The sequence below is a fragment of the Vombatus ursinus genome, unplaced genomic scaffold (assembly GCF_900497805.2).
Source record: "Vombatus ursinus unplaced genomic scaffold, bare-nosed wombat genome assembly UNPS02013308.1, whole genome shotgun sequence".
Taxonomy (NCBI): domain Eukaryota; kingdom Metazoa; phylum Chordata; class Mammalia; order Diprotodontia; family Vombatidae; genus Vombatus; species Vombatus ursinus.
In genome coordinates, this window is record NW_020953086.1 from 1 (window position 1) to 16,531 (window position 16,531).

Below are 16,531 nucleotides of genomic sequence, written 5' to 3' on the forward strand. Positions count from 1 at the left end.
TTGCATTAAAACAAGGAGTTTTTAATTGCCATGTAAATCCAATAGCTAATTCTTTGGAGGATGGGTCTGGAGCTTGGAATATAAGAAACAATACAGAAAACTGGCTTTGAGTTTTATTTTTACCGGGGATTGTCTCTATTTTAACTATTAGGGATCAGTATTGTTGATCTGCCAGCTGCCAAGGAAATTTTCTTGAAGTTTACATCTGATCACGTCACTCTCCTGCTCAATAAGCTACAGTGGCTCCCCACTGCTTTTAATATCAAATATAAACTCCTGTTTGACGCTTAAAGACCTTCATATCCTGGCCTCTTCTTACCTTTGTAATCTTCTTGCATTTACTCCCCTCCTGGCACCTTACTTTCTTGCCAGACTGGAACTCCCCATTCTGCACAGAATCCATCTCCTGTCTCTGCATCTTTGAACTGGTAATTCCCCCTCTCCCCTTAGCTCCATTACTGGTAATTCTTTAAGACTCAGCTCAAAAGCTATCTTTTTCATGAATTTCTATTTGGTCCTCCAAGCTGCTAGTACACCCACTCCCTGAAATACCTTGGATCCACGTTGTATATATTCTGCACAGATGAATCTACAGACATTGTTTCCCCCATTAGATAGTAAGCTCTTTGAAGGCAGAAACTGTTTCATTTTTCTCATTGTATCCCCTGCACTTAGCACAGTGACTGACACATAGTAAACAATAAAAGTTCATTGCTTGATTAATGTCACATTTAAATAATGATCAACGCATTAAATAATGAGTGCATAAATAATTGAAAATGCAAATATGACAATTCACATTCATTTATGGTATGTAAATCATAACATGGCTTTCTAAGAATTAGGTAAATTTTTAGATTTAAAGCTTCTTTTTTAGGATTTCTAAGAGGATTTTTCTGACTATGGTGATCTTTATACCAAGGGAATTAACCTGTCTTTGTAGTATATTCTTTTATTCAAGAACATGTGAAAGAACATGGTGTATAATGTAGAAGGCTGGTCTCAAAACCAGGAAGACCTGTATTCAAATCCTACCTCTAACTCACACTAGCTATGTGATCCTGGGCAAGTCATTTACCCATTCAGTACTCTAGGCAATGTTCTAGGACTAAAAGTCATAGAGAAGGTGCTGACCTGCAGTGGTGGAAGGAATTTCCTAGCTCCTATCCTTATTCAAACACATTTTTCCAATTAAGCATCAGAAATCTGACCTTACAAAAGATGTAATACTTTGTGGTACTGCTGTAACAAAATCATTTTGCTCTGTCCTCAGAATCCTTGTAAATGAGGGAGTTCTTAAAAAATGATTGCAAACAATCAAACTACTGTAACAGACTTTGTTCTGCTGGGGCTTTCTGGGCACCCAAAGTTAGAGACCATTTTCTTTGTGCTGGTCCTGTGGATGTACCTGGTAATCCTCGTGGGTAATGGAGTCCTCATTACAGTTACCATCTATGACTCCCACCTCCACACACCCATGTACTTCTTCCTTGGTAACCTCTCCTTCCTGGACATTTGCTACACAACATCTTCTGTGCCCTTAATTTTAGACAGCTTCCTCACTCTGAAGAAAACCATTTCCTTCTCTGGCTGTGCAGTACAGATGTTTCTATCCTTTGCCATGGGAGTGACTGAATGTGTGCTCCTGAGCATGATGGCATTTGACCGCTATGTGGCCATCTGCAACCCCCCTGAGATACCCCAACATCATGAACAAAAAGACATATGTATCCATGGTGGTTGGGTGCTGGACAGCAGGAGGCATCACTTCTGTGGGGCAAACTTCTCTTGCAATGAGATTGCCCTTTTGTGGAGATAACGTCATCAACCATTTCACATGTGAAATCCTGGCAGTACTGAAAGTGGCTTGTGGTGATATCTCAATCAATGTAATTAGCATGATAGTGACTAACATAATTTTTCTAGTTTTCCCAGTGCTATTCATTTTTACTTCTTATATTTTCATCCTCACCACCATCCTGAGGATCCCTTCAGCAGAGGGGAGACGCAAAGCCTTTTCCACCTGCTCAGCCCATCTGACTGTGGTGATTATCTTTTATGGAACAATCTTTTTCATGTATGGGAAACCCAAATCTAAGGACTCTCTGGGAGCAGATAAAGAAGACATTGCAGACAAACTTATCTCCCTCTTTTATGGTGTGGTGACACCCATGCTCAATCCTATCATTTATAGTCTGAGGAACAAGGATGTGAAGGCAGCTGTAAAGAATTTGCTGAGCCAAAAGCATTTCACTGATTAAAGGTGATATATTTGCAAATATATACATACACACATACTAAATTTAAATGGTTCTTTCTGTACTGACAACTTACATCTGAGACTCAAGAAAGAATGTCCATGTGAAGATGTGATTGAGGGGGCAGCTAGGTGGTGCAGTGGAGAGAACACTGGTCCTGAAGTCAGGAGGACCTGAGTTCAAATCTGGCCTCAGACACTTGACGCTTACTAACTGTGTGACCCTGTGCAAGTCACTTAACCCTGATTGACTCGTTAAAAAAAAAAAGATGTGTTTGTACAATCCAATTAACCAGAAGGTTCCCATAAAATAAAGCAGATAGCCCATGATGTCTAAATCTCACTGTAGGGAACATTCCAAGGTAATAGATACAATTTCTAATGCCAACTAATGTAATAAGTGCTATCTTTGATGAAGGTATGTGACTGAATGGCATACAAACTACAGGCAGGGAAGAAGGAATGTTTGTGGTTCTTTTTTTTTTGCTCACAAAGAAATAATTAGTCTTCAACATTCCTCATCTTTCCCCAGTCATATTTCAACTCTAGTCCTACAGCCTGCATCAAGTATTTCAACCTTGCCCCACTTTTTATTGTTGTTGTTAAGTTATTTCAGTCATGTTTAATCTTTCAAGACCCCATTTGGGGTTTTCTTGGCAATGATATTGGAGTGGTTTGCCATTTCCTTCTCCAGCTCATTTTACAGATGAGGAAATGAGGCAAACAGGGTTAAGTGACTTGCTCAGGGTCACAAAGCTAATAAGTGTCTGAAGTCAGATTTGAACTCAGGAATGAATGCACTCTATCCACTGCACCACCTAGCTGTCCTTTCCACACTAAAAACATAAACTCTCAAATTACCTACTCATTCCAAATAATACACAGACACACAAGTCTAAGAGCCTTGAGCAAGAGCCTTTATATATATATATGTATAACAATGATGGAGGTGCTATGAGTTCTATATGTTGGGCACTAAAAATATGTTGAAGTTAATAAGATTTTATTAAATACTTATTATTTTCAATGACCTTATTCACAATAAAGAAATTGACTATCAGCTCTGTTTTTTAGCTTTCATATAGACTAGCCATGCCATTTCTAGCATAGTATGTCTTAAAATAAAATCTCACTACTAAAAAGTATTTTAATGATGCGATTAATTTAATGTCATTTCTTAACTATTATAGAGACTAGTCTAAATACAGGAACATATTGCCTTTCCAGAATCAGAATCTAAAAATCAGATGCATAATAAAACCTTTGAAGTGTCACTGATTTTTGCAAAGTAGGCATTCATTAAAAGACACTTGAAGAAATATTTTGTTAGAAGGAAAACTGTTTAAAAGTAATTTCACTTTGTAGCGGTGGAGGACTAGGGATGTGAAATATTGCATACACTCTCAGCCTTGATTGACTTGTTGTTGGGTGTGTGAAACTACTCCCACTCTCTTTCCTTTTTATCTTTTGTTTCATGTGTTGTCTTCCAGAATAGGGGTTCAGAGAGGGGTTGTAGGTCTCTGTCTGAAATAACTTCATGCATAAGCTCATGTATATGAATAGCCTTGTTTAAAATATGCCTGTCTATGGAGTGGATGGTAGTTGGTACTGCAGGATTAAATGTCATATTTTTGGGAAATGTTCTACTATCATGAGTATGGTGATATGCCACTATAAATCTGTTATTATCGACTCTTAACCACAGTCCATCACATTGTTCCAACAGTTGTAGGAGCCATGTCTTTTGTTATGGGTACTTGTGTCAGGGTCTCTTTATATCCTGCCACCTATTACAGTCTTAAACACGATACTTGATGTCTTTTGTCTAGTCAGGATACCAGTAATGCCATTGGATTAAATTCTTGGTCTTTGTTCATTTTGGCTACTCCATCAACAGGTATCCTAATAAGTCCACAAGATCTCCTTTCAGTAGTGGCATAGTTTTCCAATAGATAAACCCTTGGAGCAGACGATGTACAAACCCCAAGGACAAATAAAGTCTTATTTGAGACCTTTTCCTTTTCAAGTTTCAAATTTTGTGTTGATACTGAGTGTGTTCCTCATTCCAGGTACATGAGCTACATAGAGGGAGAAAACTAAAAAACAAATAATACCTTTTAGACTTTTTCTGGCAAGATCCAGGCTTCTTTAGAGTCAATTACATTCCTGTAGTCTGTAAAAGTCATGATGGGGTGCATGGTTTCTCAAATGTCTCATCAATTCTGTTGTGAAGATATTTTATATCTAGGAGGCAACTACAGGTCTGTGATGGTGTAATTTTTCTCCACTGAAGCAAACTGGTGATAACAATGTTCAACTGGAAAGTGTACAGTCTTGGGCACTTATCCATTCTATCTTTCCTATGGTTTTTAAGTCAGGAGGTCACAATGGTGACCCCTGAGACATCTGTCTCCGTAAGGAATGAGAAATCTGAGTTCAGATGTCATCGCAAAGATGTTGTCATGAAAACTTTCTTCAGTGCTAAGATAACTCTCTCTTGCTTGGTCTCTTACATGTATGACATCTTTTTCCCTAACTAGCATGTGAAACATATTCCACCAGCCTTCATTACCCTGTGATGAACTATTGGTCAGTCTGCCATCTCTAAGAAACTTCCAGGACTTGAACTCCTAGTTATGAATTCTAGTCCTATTATGTCTAGTTTTGATGTAAATTGAGTGGCTTCATTTGCAAACTTTCTGGACTCAGCACAAAATCTGAAAAGGTCCTATGGTTTTTGTGGAAGATATGCTTCTCGTATGAAATTTTGCCACATGACGGGATGAGTACTTCTGAAATCTCTGTGACATGCTTTTGTACACAAAGGGAATGTTGAGTGAATGGAACGTGGCCTGCTGATTAGAAGATATGCCAATCCTTCATTGCTGGAATATTGTAAATCCATGAGAAACCACAAAGATTATGATAAAATATTAATGATGCTCAAACTATGCTCGACAGAGTTTCTTTACCAATCCCTAGTTAAACTTAAGAACAAGCTATGGGTCCTTTACTAATCCAACTGGATGTACCTTCACACTCCATAGATCTGAAGCCCTAAACTCTCAAATATTGGAAGGAAGTAGTAGTTATGGATGGTGATTTTATTCAGGCTTAAATAGTTAATATTGGACCTGCTCAGGTAGTTCTTTCATGAGATGCCTACAGAAGCCTGAGCAGTATTCTATACTAGAATTTTATTGTCTGAGCCACAGGCACCAAAATATGGCAGCTCCAGTCATGCCTACTGACAGTAAACCCACCTACCCTTTATAAGTTTCTTTCTGCCTGCTACCTATGGGAGTCAATTACAAACTTTTCCACCCTCACTTAACCCCCAGAGGTTGGTCTTTCACCATAATCACTTTCTTGGGTATGGCTGTATGTTGATGGAACTCCTTATATTCTGATTTGTTTTTATGAAATATGATTGCCCTTGCCCCCTAGTCAATAAACCCTTTGATCCTCCCCCTTTTCCCTTGGAGAAGACATAAATCATCTTACACTAAGGATAAACATGACAGGGAAGTGTTTCTTCCTCTTCTGCTTCTGCTCTACTTTTCAAAGGGACTCTGCCTCTAGACTAGAATTTCCTAACTCATCATCTCATTCCTCTCTCTCCCCATCTCTCTTCATTTCCTAGAGTGTAATGATTTTCCTGTTTGAAAATTTCAAGTCTCTAGTGATTGAACAAAGGCCAAGATGGTGCTAGTGATCCTATGGCCTGGAAACCATAGACCATTTCTTATCTCTATTGAATTGGTTCAGAACTCTCTTATCCTACAACCAGTTCTTCTCTATTTCCCCCAAAACAAGTCTATGTCATACTTATTTCTTCTTGTATTGTACTTAGGAACTAATGAAAATGATTACTTTGGTCATCTCCAAAAAAAGTAAATGCTATACTAGTTCATGGGATCATCAAATGAGGGCTGGCAAGGACCTTGGAAGTCATCTAGTGCAACCCTTCACATTGTAGATGATTGAGTGACTTTCCCAAGGTCATAAAGGTTGTAAATAGCAGAACCAATATATGCACCTAAGTCCTCTGATTCCAGATTCAGAACTCTTTCCTTTCATGAATTATTTCCACTACAACTGCCTTTTTGAAACTCAGAATGCTTCTTTCCTAATTCAAGAAGTTCACCGATGTGGACAACATGCAAGACTTTCCATTGTTGTAATTTGAACAGTGCGGTAACTGCATTATTTTTGTGATACCTGTACCAAAACACCTCTTTGAATTTTGCCCATAAAACATCTGGAGTAGTGTAGTGAAAAAAGTGTTGGATTTAGTCAGAGGATCTAAGCCCAAGTCCTTATTCTAATATTTGCTACTTGCATAAATTTAGACAAACTTATTTTGCCTCTCTGGGCCTCAGTTTCCTCATCTGTAAAATGAGGAAGTTGGACCTAATGACCTTCACACTTCTTTCTAGCCCTAAATCTATGATCCTATAATCTTTCAACAGTTAGCCTTTTTCTTGTATCAGAGTAACTGCTCAATTAAGTACAGCTCTGTTCCCTTTCCTTAATTGAGGATCCTATGCCTGATTTGTCATCAAAGTATTAAATGTATTAAATGCTAGTTTACACTGATCAATAAAGGCCTATATTGTTTTTTGTTGTCTTTTGTAGGTATTTGTCCATGTGAAAGTAGGCTCAGGTGGTATTAGGGCTGAAGCCACTTAGAGCCCCAGTGGGGTGACCATAGTGAAATGAATGGACTGAGCTTGCCCTTGACAATAACTCCTGAAACTCATGCTACTGAAAACAATCTCTACTCACCCATCTACTGAAAAAGGAGAAGGTGAAATAGGAACAAGATATATGATGTCAAAAATATTATGATAAGTGATGCTCTGTAACTATTCTTGAGGGTGATGGGACAGACTGTCAGGAAGTATCACATCAGAGATATGGCCTGGGTTGTGTCAGTAAGGCCTTATTATAAAAATTCACCTACTGACAGCTGATCTTCAGGCAATGGAGAGGTACCAAGCATAGACATAGAATACAAAATGCCTAGAGGAAAGGGAACATGATATACACGTGACTTCTCTTCAAAACGTGGCACCCTGGCTGAGATAAATAGGATGCCATTTATGTTTGAAAGGGTTCCTGGGAATGTTGACAATGCAATTCGACCCTTTTTGAATTTTGGAGCTTCACCTGGGTTTGAAATCTTTTCCAAATGTAGCAGACACCACTATGAATCTCACCGTAAGTGGTTAGCTTATTCTTTACCTGTAGTAATAAATTAGCAATAATAAATGTGTGTCTGCAGATAACAGACAGAGGAGTCGTCAGTGCGTTAAAGTTCAAAGAAGTGTCTACACCCTGTTGTCCCTCTGTATGACTAAAGATGTTTCCCTGAAGAATGAGAGAAACAGCTTGCTATTGGTTGGCAAAAGATTGGCCAAGCCCTTGGTAAGTCTTAAAAAGAAAACTTTCTAGTTCATCAGCATCAGAGGCAGGAAGGAGCTCTGTGGAATGTGACTCCTGTGAGTGTACCAGAGGACTATGGAGGTGGGGAGGAAAAAAGATTCCTCCCCTTCTCTCATAAGTCATATCAAAGTAAGAAAAAGTGTGAATCATGATTATATCAAAGAACAGAAAGACACTAAAAAAAGAATAGTAACCAAAGAATTTTCCTTTAACATGAAGACATAAATTCATTTGAAATGGATAGTGAACTTTCCTGCTAGGTCTGGATTTTGCAAATGAATCCTGAGAAGTGGTTACATTATTTGAATTCACACTGTTTCAACTGAGTGAGAACAAATTACCATATTCTATCTAATTATAACTTTGAATACTGTGATTTTGAATACATGTGACTACTTTATGGGATTCATTACTCATACTAGTAGGGATTGAGTTGTAAATATAGTAGAAAAACATCAGAAGAAAATCCAGGCTGTTCACACACAGAATTACTACTTGCGATAATTTTATAAGTGCTTTTTAGGTAGATGGCAGAATCTTTATACCTAGAGATTATTTAGAAATTAAGAGACCTTAGAGGCTACCTAATCCAAAGTATCTGTCAATCTGGGGAAGTCTGTGGATCACTTCTCAGAATAATGTTTTTAAATGCATAAGATTACAAAGGAAACAAATTATATTGGTATAAATATTTATTTCTTTATCTACATAAGTTCATGTCCTCTTCACCCCCTGAAATCTATCTATGGACTCCTTGGACACCCACGGACTACAGGTTAAGAGTCCATGTCTTCCCTGGGCAGGCTTTTGTGCCTGGCTGGGGTGAGACCCTTATAATGGGTAGGGGTAGAGTCATAATCCTCTGAATATGCCCTCCATTTATAGTATGTACATCTTTTATGTTCATAGTTGTTTGCATTTTGTATCCCCAATGTCAATGTGAGTTCCTTGAAGGTAGGAACCATATATTTGTCTTTTTTATATCCCCAGTACTTAGTACAGTGTCTGACATATATTAATATTTAAAAATGATTGTTGACTGATTGACTAGATGCTTCCTCCAAGTGCTTTGTAAAAAGCAAGGGTGGAGAAAGTGGCAGGTGGGTGAGCATGGCAATGGGAAAGGCTAGAAAGACAGTGGTGCCATGTGAACTCTGGAGGTAGTGGTATCATGTGGTAGGGACTGACGGAAGACCATGGCACATGGAAATTATGGATTAGACAAGTGCTACAGAGAGAAAGTATAGTTTCTCACACACTGCCTATACCTTTAGCCCAGCCCTAGTTCCCCTGTCCTGGTTATTCTTCTGCCCTGGGATTACGGGTGAACTTGTCAATAAATAACTTGTCAATAAAATTTATAGTCTCATTTGGACCACAGTTATGATGTGAGACCCTCTTGTGATCCCACTTCTATTGCTACATGGACAGAATTGGTAGTTCATTTAGGGGATTGTTTTCTTATAAAATCCTAGTGACATTTTATTTCTGGACTTTTGGCCCCAAGAACACGAAATGTAGTGACTACTCTTTGTTAGGGTATGTCTCAAACAGCAGACATCACTTCTCTCCATATGGCTAGTCATGGGTATTTATTTCTATGTATGTTGATCCTATAGAGATCCATAATTTCATCAGTACAGATACAAAACCTTTGGAGGGACCAGGGTGTTATATGACCATGTTAACTTAGAGTTTATAAGGAGAGAAAGAAAACATTTTAAGCAACAAGTTTATACGGTGAACCAGTATTTCCCTTGGTTGCCATATTTCTCTGCTTGACAAAGAGCTCAAGTATTTGTTGATAGAAGCAATTTCTAAGTTCTTTTGGTCACAATGTGGCAACTTGTTTGCATTAGTTGGGCTTTGATAGGAAACAGAGAGCAGGCTGTGATGATAAATAACAAATTCTTTTTTTCTATTTCCCATTTTCCAACATCAATACTTTGCTTAAGGTTATCAAGTTAGATTAGAGTTGTTTTAGCTGTATGCCATAGCTTCTTATTTTGATTCTTCAGTCTAAGTTGGTATTGATTTTGATTTTGTTCTAAGAAGTTGGCAGCTGATCTCTTTGGTAGATGTTTTATAAAAATATGGGTTAATCAATGAAGTTCACTATGTATTAACATTGGTCTCTTTAGATAATTCCATCTTTTTTCCTATTTGGAATTATCTTTGTTTATATAATTAAAATTTTATCCTTAAGATTTTCCCATATCTCTTAACCTAATTTTCAGTTTAGAATTTCATGCCATAGTACCCTGTCTACCTTCTTCTGAACTCTTGCAAATATAGGAGGCCTGCCAGACTGTGTTTAGGTTTCCCCTCCTTTGATTCTTTGATGAGTTTATTATCTCATCACTGGGAGCCATTCTTAGGATGTCTGTCCAATATTTTTGGGAGGGCCCTTCCTCTAAATAAGGAGGTAGTGAGTTTCTTGTTGTTGGAGGTTGTAAAGCAAATGCTGGATGACTATTTGGTAGAGATATAGAATATAATATGGCAGCCAAAAAAGCTAATGTGATTTTGAGCTATGTTATTAGAAGTATAATACCCATAATACATGAACTGTGTACTCAGATCATAACTGGAATATTTTTTATAGTATTAGGTACCTAACTTTAGAAATGACAATAACAGCCTGGGATCTGGCTGCTACAGTGGAAAAATATACTTGATTCGAATTCAGAGTACCCAGCTTCATATCCTGGCTTTGCTACTTACTCCCTGTGTGCCCTTAGAAAACTAACTTCACTTCTATAGACTTCAGTTTTCTCATCTGTAAAATGAGAATATTCAATTTAATACTTTTCTAGGGTTCCTTCCAGGTCTGGATTTATAGTCATGTTAGAGTGATCAGAATGGTGACCACAGTTGAAACCATGTAGTATGAGCATATGCTAAAGAAGCCATTGAATTTTGTCTTGGAAAAGAGAAGACAAGACTTGGGTCAGAGGAAGTTTAACTGCAGTTTTCAAATATTTGAAGGACTATGACAGTTATCCCTTCCACATTGCGGGGGTAAGGGTTAACTGTAACCCGGTGTAGCCCCGGTGATCTGGAAAATTCAAGTGAAATGTAGTAGCCTTTGTGTTTCATCTGCTGGGTTTTGCATTCTTTTCACAAACTTTTTTTTTTTTTAGGCAATTGGGGTTAAGTGACTTCCCCAGGGTCACACAGCTAGCAAGTGTCAAGTGTTTGGTCTGAGGTCAGATTTGAACTCAGGTCCTCCTGACTGCAGGGCTGGTGCTCTATCCACTGCGCAACCTAGCTACCCCATTCTTTTCATAAACTTTAACAGTTCACTTGTTTTAACTCTAAGAAAGAAATTGTGTATATTTATGGTATTAAAAGATAAAATATGTTGATACTATATAAAACTGTATATACATTTTATGCATTTCTTAGTTGCTAAGCTTTTTCTGTGTCATCCGCTGGCCCTCGTGTATTGTCTGTGGCTTCTGCAAAACTCCCCCAAAATTCCTGTTTACTTTCTTATACCAACCCATGATATATCAAAACTGCATTGGGGTAAGTTGTAAAGTGGAGGGGATAATTGTATACGCATGAAGAATTAGCTTTGTCATACTTGACTTCAGAAGATTGATGTAAATTGCAAAGAGGAAGACTTTTTACTCAATATGTTGGATAGGTACTTAATGACTAGAGTTATTCAAAATGGAAGTCCCATATCTTATATATTCTTCAAACTTCAAGACAGGGTGACTACTTGTTGGAGATATTGTAAAGAAAACTCATGTTTTGGGTACAGCCAGACTAAATAATCTCTGAATTACATTCAAACTTTTTGATAATATAATTTTTAAAAGCTCATCATTGCTAGTCTAAAAATGTTTCATAGAACATTTTGCACTTTATGTTCTCCATCAATCTAAGCTTTTAAATTCAGGGAACTTCTGATGTTGGCAATTGGCAGATAACATTCTATAAACTGCACATGCAGATTTCTTCTTGAAAACAAGAGTAGGTATTTATCAAATATATAGGCCAGAACATGTATTTATAATTTGAGGGACATCTATCTCCCTACACAAACAAAATACTAAGATACTAAATAACTTTTTTGCATTCAGAATTTTAATGCTAACACAAAATCCCAATTATCCATTCATATGAAAATGAGCATATGAAAGAGATGAGATGGATGGGAATTATACTTTTTCAAGTTCCCCAATAGATTTTTGTCTAACTTGGGAACAAGCAGCTTAGAGAATATTTAGCCACAACGACTGAGCAAATAGTCTGCTATAGCAGCTCAGGAAATATTGACCATGAGTGTCTGTTGAAGGAGTCATGACATTTTATCCTGGGGGAGAGAAGACTTGGGATGGCTATTGATTAGAGATGTTGTAGAGTAATGTGGCAGCTAGAAAAGCTAATGGAATTTTGGGTTTCATTGATAGAAACATAATGCCCATAATAGATGAGGTGATAGTCCCCCTGTACTCTGACATACTGACTACACCTTGAATATTATTTATTGCACTAGGTGCCACACTTTAGAAAAGACAATGATAGGTTAGAATGTTGCTGGTACAAGGAAAAGTATTTTTCCTTGGGAAAAAAACCCTTCCTCTGTTCTCTACTTCTTTCTTCCCTACAGGGATCTCCTTTCTCTGGATTAATAGGATGTGGATTCCTTGTCATTGGGTTTCTCATGGTAAGGGCTTTATGTCCAGTTACTGGAGATGTTGAGTGGGAAATGATATCCACCAAATTTAATGCCATTTTCGACTGAGTTAATAGAAGTATAATATCCACAAGGAAGGAGGTGATAATCCCATTGTATTTTGCCATCATCAGAATACAACTGGTGTGTTTCTAGATCTAGGTGCCAAGCTTTACAAAGAACATTAATAAGACAAAGTCATTCTCCTCCTGTCCAGTGCTCCTACTATTTCCAGCCTGGTTATACTCTTTTGGGATATCAAAGAGTATTTTTCTCCCAACCGATTTTGTTTCAACAAACGTTTCTGTCTCAACAATTCCTTCCTCTGTCTTATGATTTTATTGAGGGATGTCAAGGAGAGAAATAGAGAAGACAAGGATGGATAGTATGGGTCTTCCATTTCTTTTACTCTTCTTATCATTAGATGCTAAATATTTTTCATTTCTTTTTTTATTTCTAAATCTTCCTTAAGGAATTGAGGGATAAGTACTTGCTTTTATTCTTTCTGGCCTCTAATTCATCAGGTTTGGAATAATATTGTTAATTTAAAGGGATAAGGGTAAGAGGAACCAGAGAAACCTTCTTCTTCCTCAAAATTTCCCCCTGCCTTTGGCAAGCCACTTCTCTAGTTTAATCACACTACCAGGGATCCCTATCTTGAGAACTTTGCTCTGATGCTAACCCAATGTGTGTCTTGCCACTCACCTGAAGTGCAAGATATTAATCAATTACAATTAGCAAACGGATTGCTAACATTTCTCTCTGGATAACTGCCTTTAGCTAAAAAAAAAAAAATAGCTGGCACTTATATATTGCTTTAATGTTTGCAAGGCTCTTTATAAATCTTAACTAATTTTATTCTCATGACAGCCCTGGGAGGTAGATGCTGTTATTATCCTCATTTTACAGATGAAGAAAGAGCTAGACATCTGAATTTCTACATTCAAGTGATAGATGATTTTTTCCACACATTAATTTTGGATAAGTAATTATTAATTTGATCATTCAAACCCAAAATTTTGAAGAGAGAGTTTAAATACCTATCCACAATATGATTCTAAATGCTAACAGTTTTTAAAGAAAATTTAACCATTAGCAAATATATATTTTCAGGTGTAAGTCATTACACTATGTCTTATAGACTCAGTGAAATGGTTTTTGACTTAAAATATTCTTTACAGCTGCCTTAACATCCTTGTTCCTCAAACTATAAATGATGGGATTGAGCATGGGAGTCACCACACTATAGAACAGTGTGATAAATTTGTTTGTGATGTCACCATCTGCTCTAACAGAGCCCTTAGATCTGGGTTTTGCATACATGAAGAAGATTGTTCCACAGAATATAATCACCACAGTCAGATGGGCTGAGCAGGTGGAAAAGGCTTTGCATCTCCCTTTTGTAGAAGGAATCCTGAGGATTGCAACAAGTATGAAAATGTAGGAGATGGAAATTGATATCAGAGGAATAACTAGAAAGATGAAGTTTGATCCTGCCATGCTAAGCACATTGATGGAAATGTCTCCACAGGCCAATTTCAGGACAGCCGGGATCTCACAAATAAAATGATCAATGACGTCCATGCAAAATGTTAACTGAACTACAAGAGATGTTTGGACTATTGAGTCAAGAACCCCTGCTGCCCAGGATACAGATGCCATTGACACATAAGTACCCTTGTTCATGATGACAGGATATCTCAGGGGCTTGCAGATGGCCACGTAACGGTCAAATGCCATCACGCTCAGGAGTGCACATTCAGTTGCACCCGTGGCAAAGGATAGAAACATTTGCACTGCACAGCTGGAGAAGGAAATGGCTTTCCTTGGAGTGAGGAAGCTGTCCAGAGTTAGGGGCACAGTAGAAGTCGTGTAGCAAATGTCCAGGAAGGAGAGATTACCTAGAAAGAAGTACATGGGTGTGTGGAGGTGGGAGTCGTAAATGGTTACTATGATCAGTACTCCATTGCCCCCCAGGATTACCAGGTACATCCACAGGACCAGCACAAAGAAAATGGTCTCTAGCTTTGGATAGTCAGAAAGTCCCAGGAGGACAAATTCTATCACAGCAGTTTGGTTGGTTCCTTCCATTTTAAAGTTCTCTTTTACTTCTGTGAGGACAACAGAACATAGTTTTGTTGTGACAGTGCCAGGAAGTACTTACCTTTTCCCAAGATTACATCTCCAGTAAACTGTTAGTCTTTTTTGAATATGGGAATATATTACAATTTAAGAAACCAAGATCTATTTTCCAGTGGTTGAAGAATATGAAAAATAATTTTTCCAATAGAATTGTGATTATTAACAACCATATTGAACAGTGCACCAGATCATTATTTATATGAAAAAGGCAAATCAAAACAACTTTGAGGTTTCATAGCATATCCGACTAACCGGCAAAAATGTTAAATGATGGGGGTATTCATTGCTTGAGGGGAAGAGGGAAGGTAGGGTAGTAGAGTTTCATATTGGTCTAATCTGTCTGGAAAGTAATTTGGAATTATACTAAAAAAGTGAACCAAAACTCTTTGACCTGGAGTTTCCATTACACTCCCAAGGAGGTTGTAGAGAGAAAGAAAGGATTCATATACACCTAAATATCCACAGCAGACTTTCTGCAAAAGCAAAGAACTGAAAAGCATCTACCTGTGAATTTCATTGTTGTTCAGTAGTGTCTGACTCTTCATGACCCCGTTTTGGGGTTTTCTTCACAAAGATACCGTACTTATTTGCATTGTCTTCTCCAGCTCATTTTACAGATGAGGCAAATGGGGTTAACTGGCTTGCCCAGGGTCACACAGCTAGTAAGTGTCTGAGGCCAGATTTGAACTCAGGAAGATAAAAGTCTTCTTGATTTCAGGTCCAGTACTCTATCCACTGAGCCATCTAGCTGCCCTACTTGTGGATTAGGGAATGGTTAAACACATAGTGGTATATAAATATAATAAAATGTTACGACAGACTAACAAATGATCAATATGATAATTTCAGAGAAGTATGAGATATGTGAACTGATGCAAAGAGAAATAACAATTGGTAAAAGAATATGCACAATGAATACTACAATGCAAATACAAGGAACCACAGTCTTCAAAAGAAGCTTAATGCTTTGTATTTATAGTGTCCTTGCTTAGCCAGTGAAAGAGATAGAAAAGCACAACTGTCTCCCTTCTTTGCAGAAGTGGGACATCGTGGGTGTGGAACATTGGATTAACACATACACTTTCAAACTCATTTTATTTGTTGGGTAGTTTCACCGACCTGCTTTTTCTTCTTTTTCTTTTAAAATCCTTGTTATAAGGGATAGTTCACTGAACAGAGGATAGTAAAGGAATATATTCAGAAAAGAAAGTGACATAAAACCAAATGATATTAAGAAGATAAAAAATTTTAAAATACTGTAGCACAAAACATGTTTGTTTCCTTGTAATGATAACCAGCATCAGAAGATCCCCTTAGAAATCCTAGAACAGAGATTTCAGATCTAACACAATACCTTATTATTAGAGGGCCAGATTAAAGCTCACACATAATTGGGTTGAAGTAATGATTCACATGTGTATTTGATTATTATTTTGGATGTAACTTCATTAATGAAGCTTAGACACTAAGCAATTCAGGGCAAATAGATCCTTTAGTAAAGAGAGCCTAGATTTTGGAGGCAGATATGATCTGGATTCAAATTATGGCTGTGTGACCATGGGAAAAATCAAATTCACTTCTTTGGATCCTATTTTTCTCATTTGTAAAGTGTAAAGTTTGGTTCAATAATCTCCAAGTCATATTCTAAGTCATATGATTTACGATTATAAAGTATGTGAAAGTGTCAGCCAAAGAAACTTGTTGATTGTCATGAAGATTCAGACCAAATTATGTCTCACACATTGAGAACAAAAGAGACTATTTCTATGTATAGGAGATCATATAACCATTGGTATTTGCATCAATCATAGAATCTTAGTCTTTCTTCCTCAGTTATTGAAACAGAATAAGATCCATGCCTGTCTCTGCAGGATACATAGTGGTCCCAAGGTTTGATTGGCTTTAGAGAGACATGACACAGAGTTCTGGCTCTGCCAAGTACTATGGTCAAGACCTAGACTGGATTCAATTGCTTTTGCTTCTCTGAACTTCAG

General features: G+C 37.5%; 1 protein-coding gene and 1 pseudogene across 1 annotated transcript; one reads left to right on the forward strand and one right to left on the reverse strand.

The window, feature by feature from the left end:
• Window positions 1-1,303: 1,303 nt before the first annotated feature.
• On the forward strand, window positions 1,304-2,261 carry LOC114040514 (annotated as a pseudogene).
• Window positions 2,262-13,538: 11,277 nt separating this feature from the next.
• On the reverse strand, window positions 13,539-14,486 carry LOC114040515 (olfactory receptor 13C8-like). The gene has a single exon (XM_027858647.1). It carries the CDS (start codon window positions 14,484-14,486, stop codon window positions 13,539-13,541), a length of 948 nt encoding a protein of 315 aa, XP_027714448.1.
• Between the last annotated feature and the right edge of the window lie 2,045 nt (window positions 14,487-16,531).

Coding starts and splice junctions, on each gene's coding strand:
- LOC114040515 (XM_027858647.1), bottom strand. CDS start 14,486: ATGGAAGGAACCAACCAAACTGCTGTGATAGAATTTGTCCTCCTGGGA.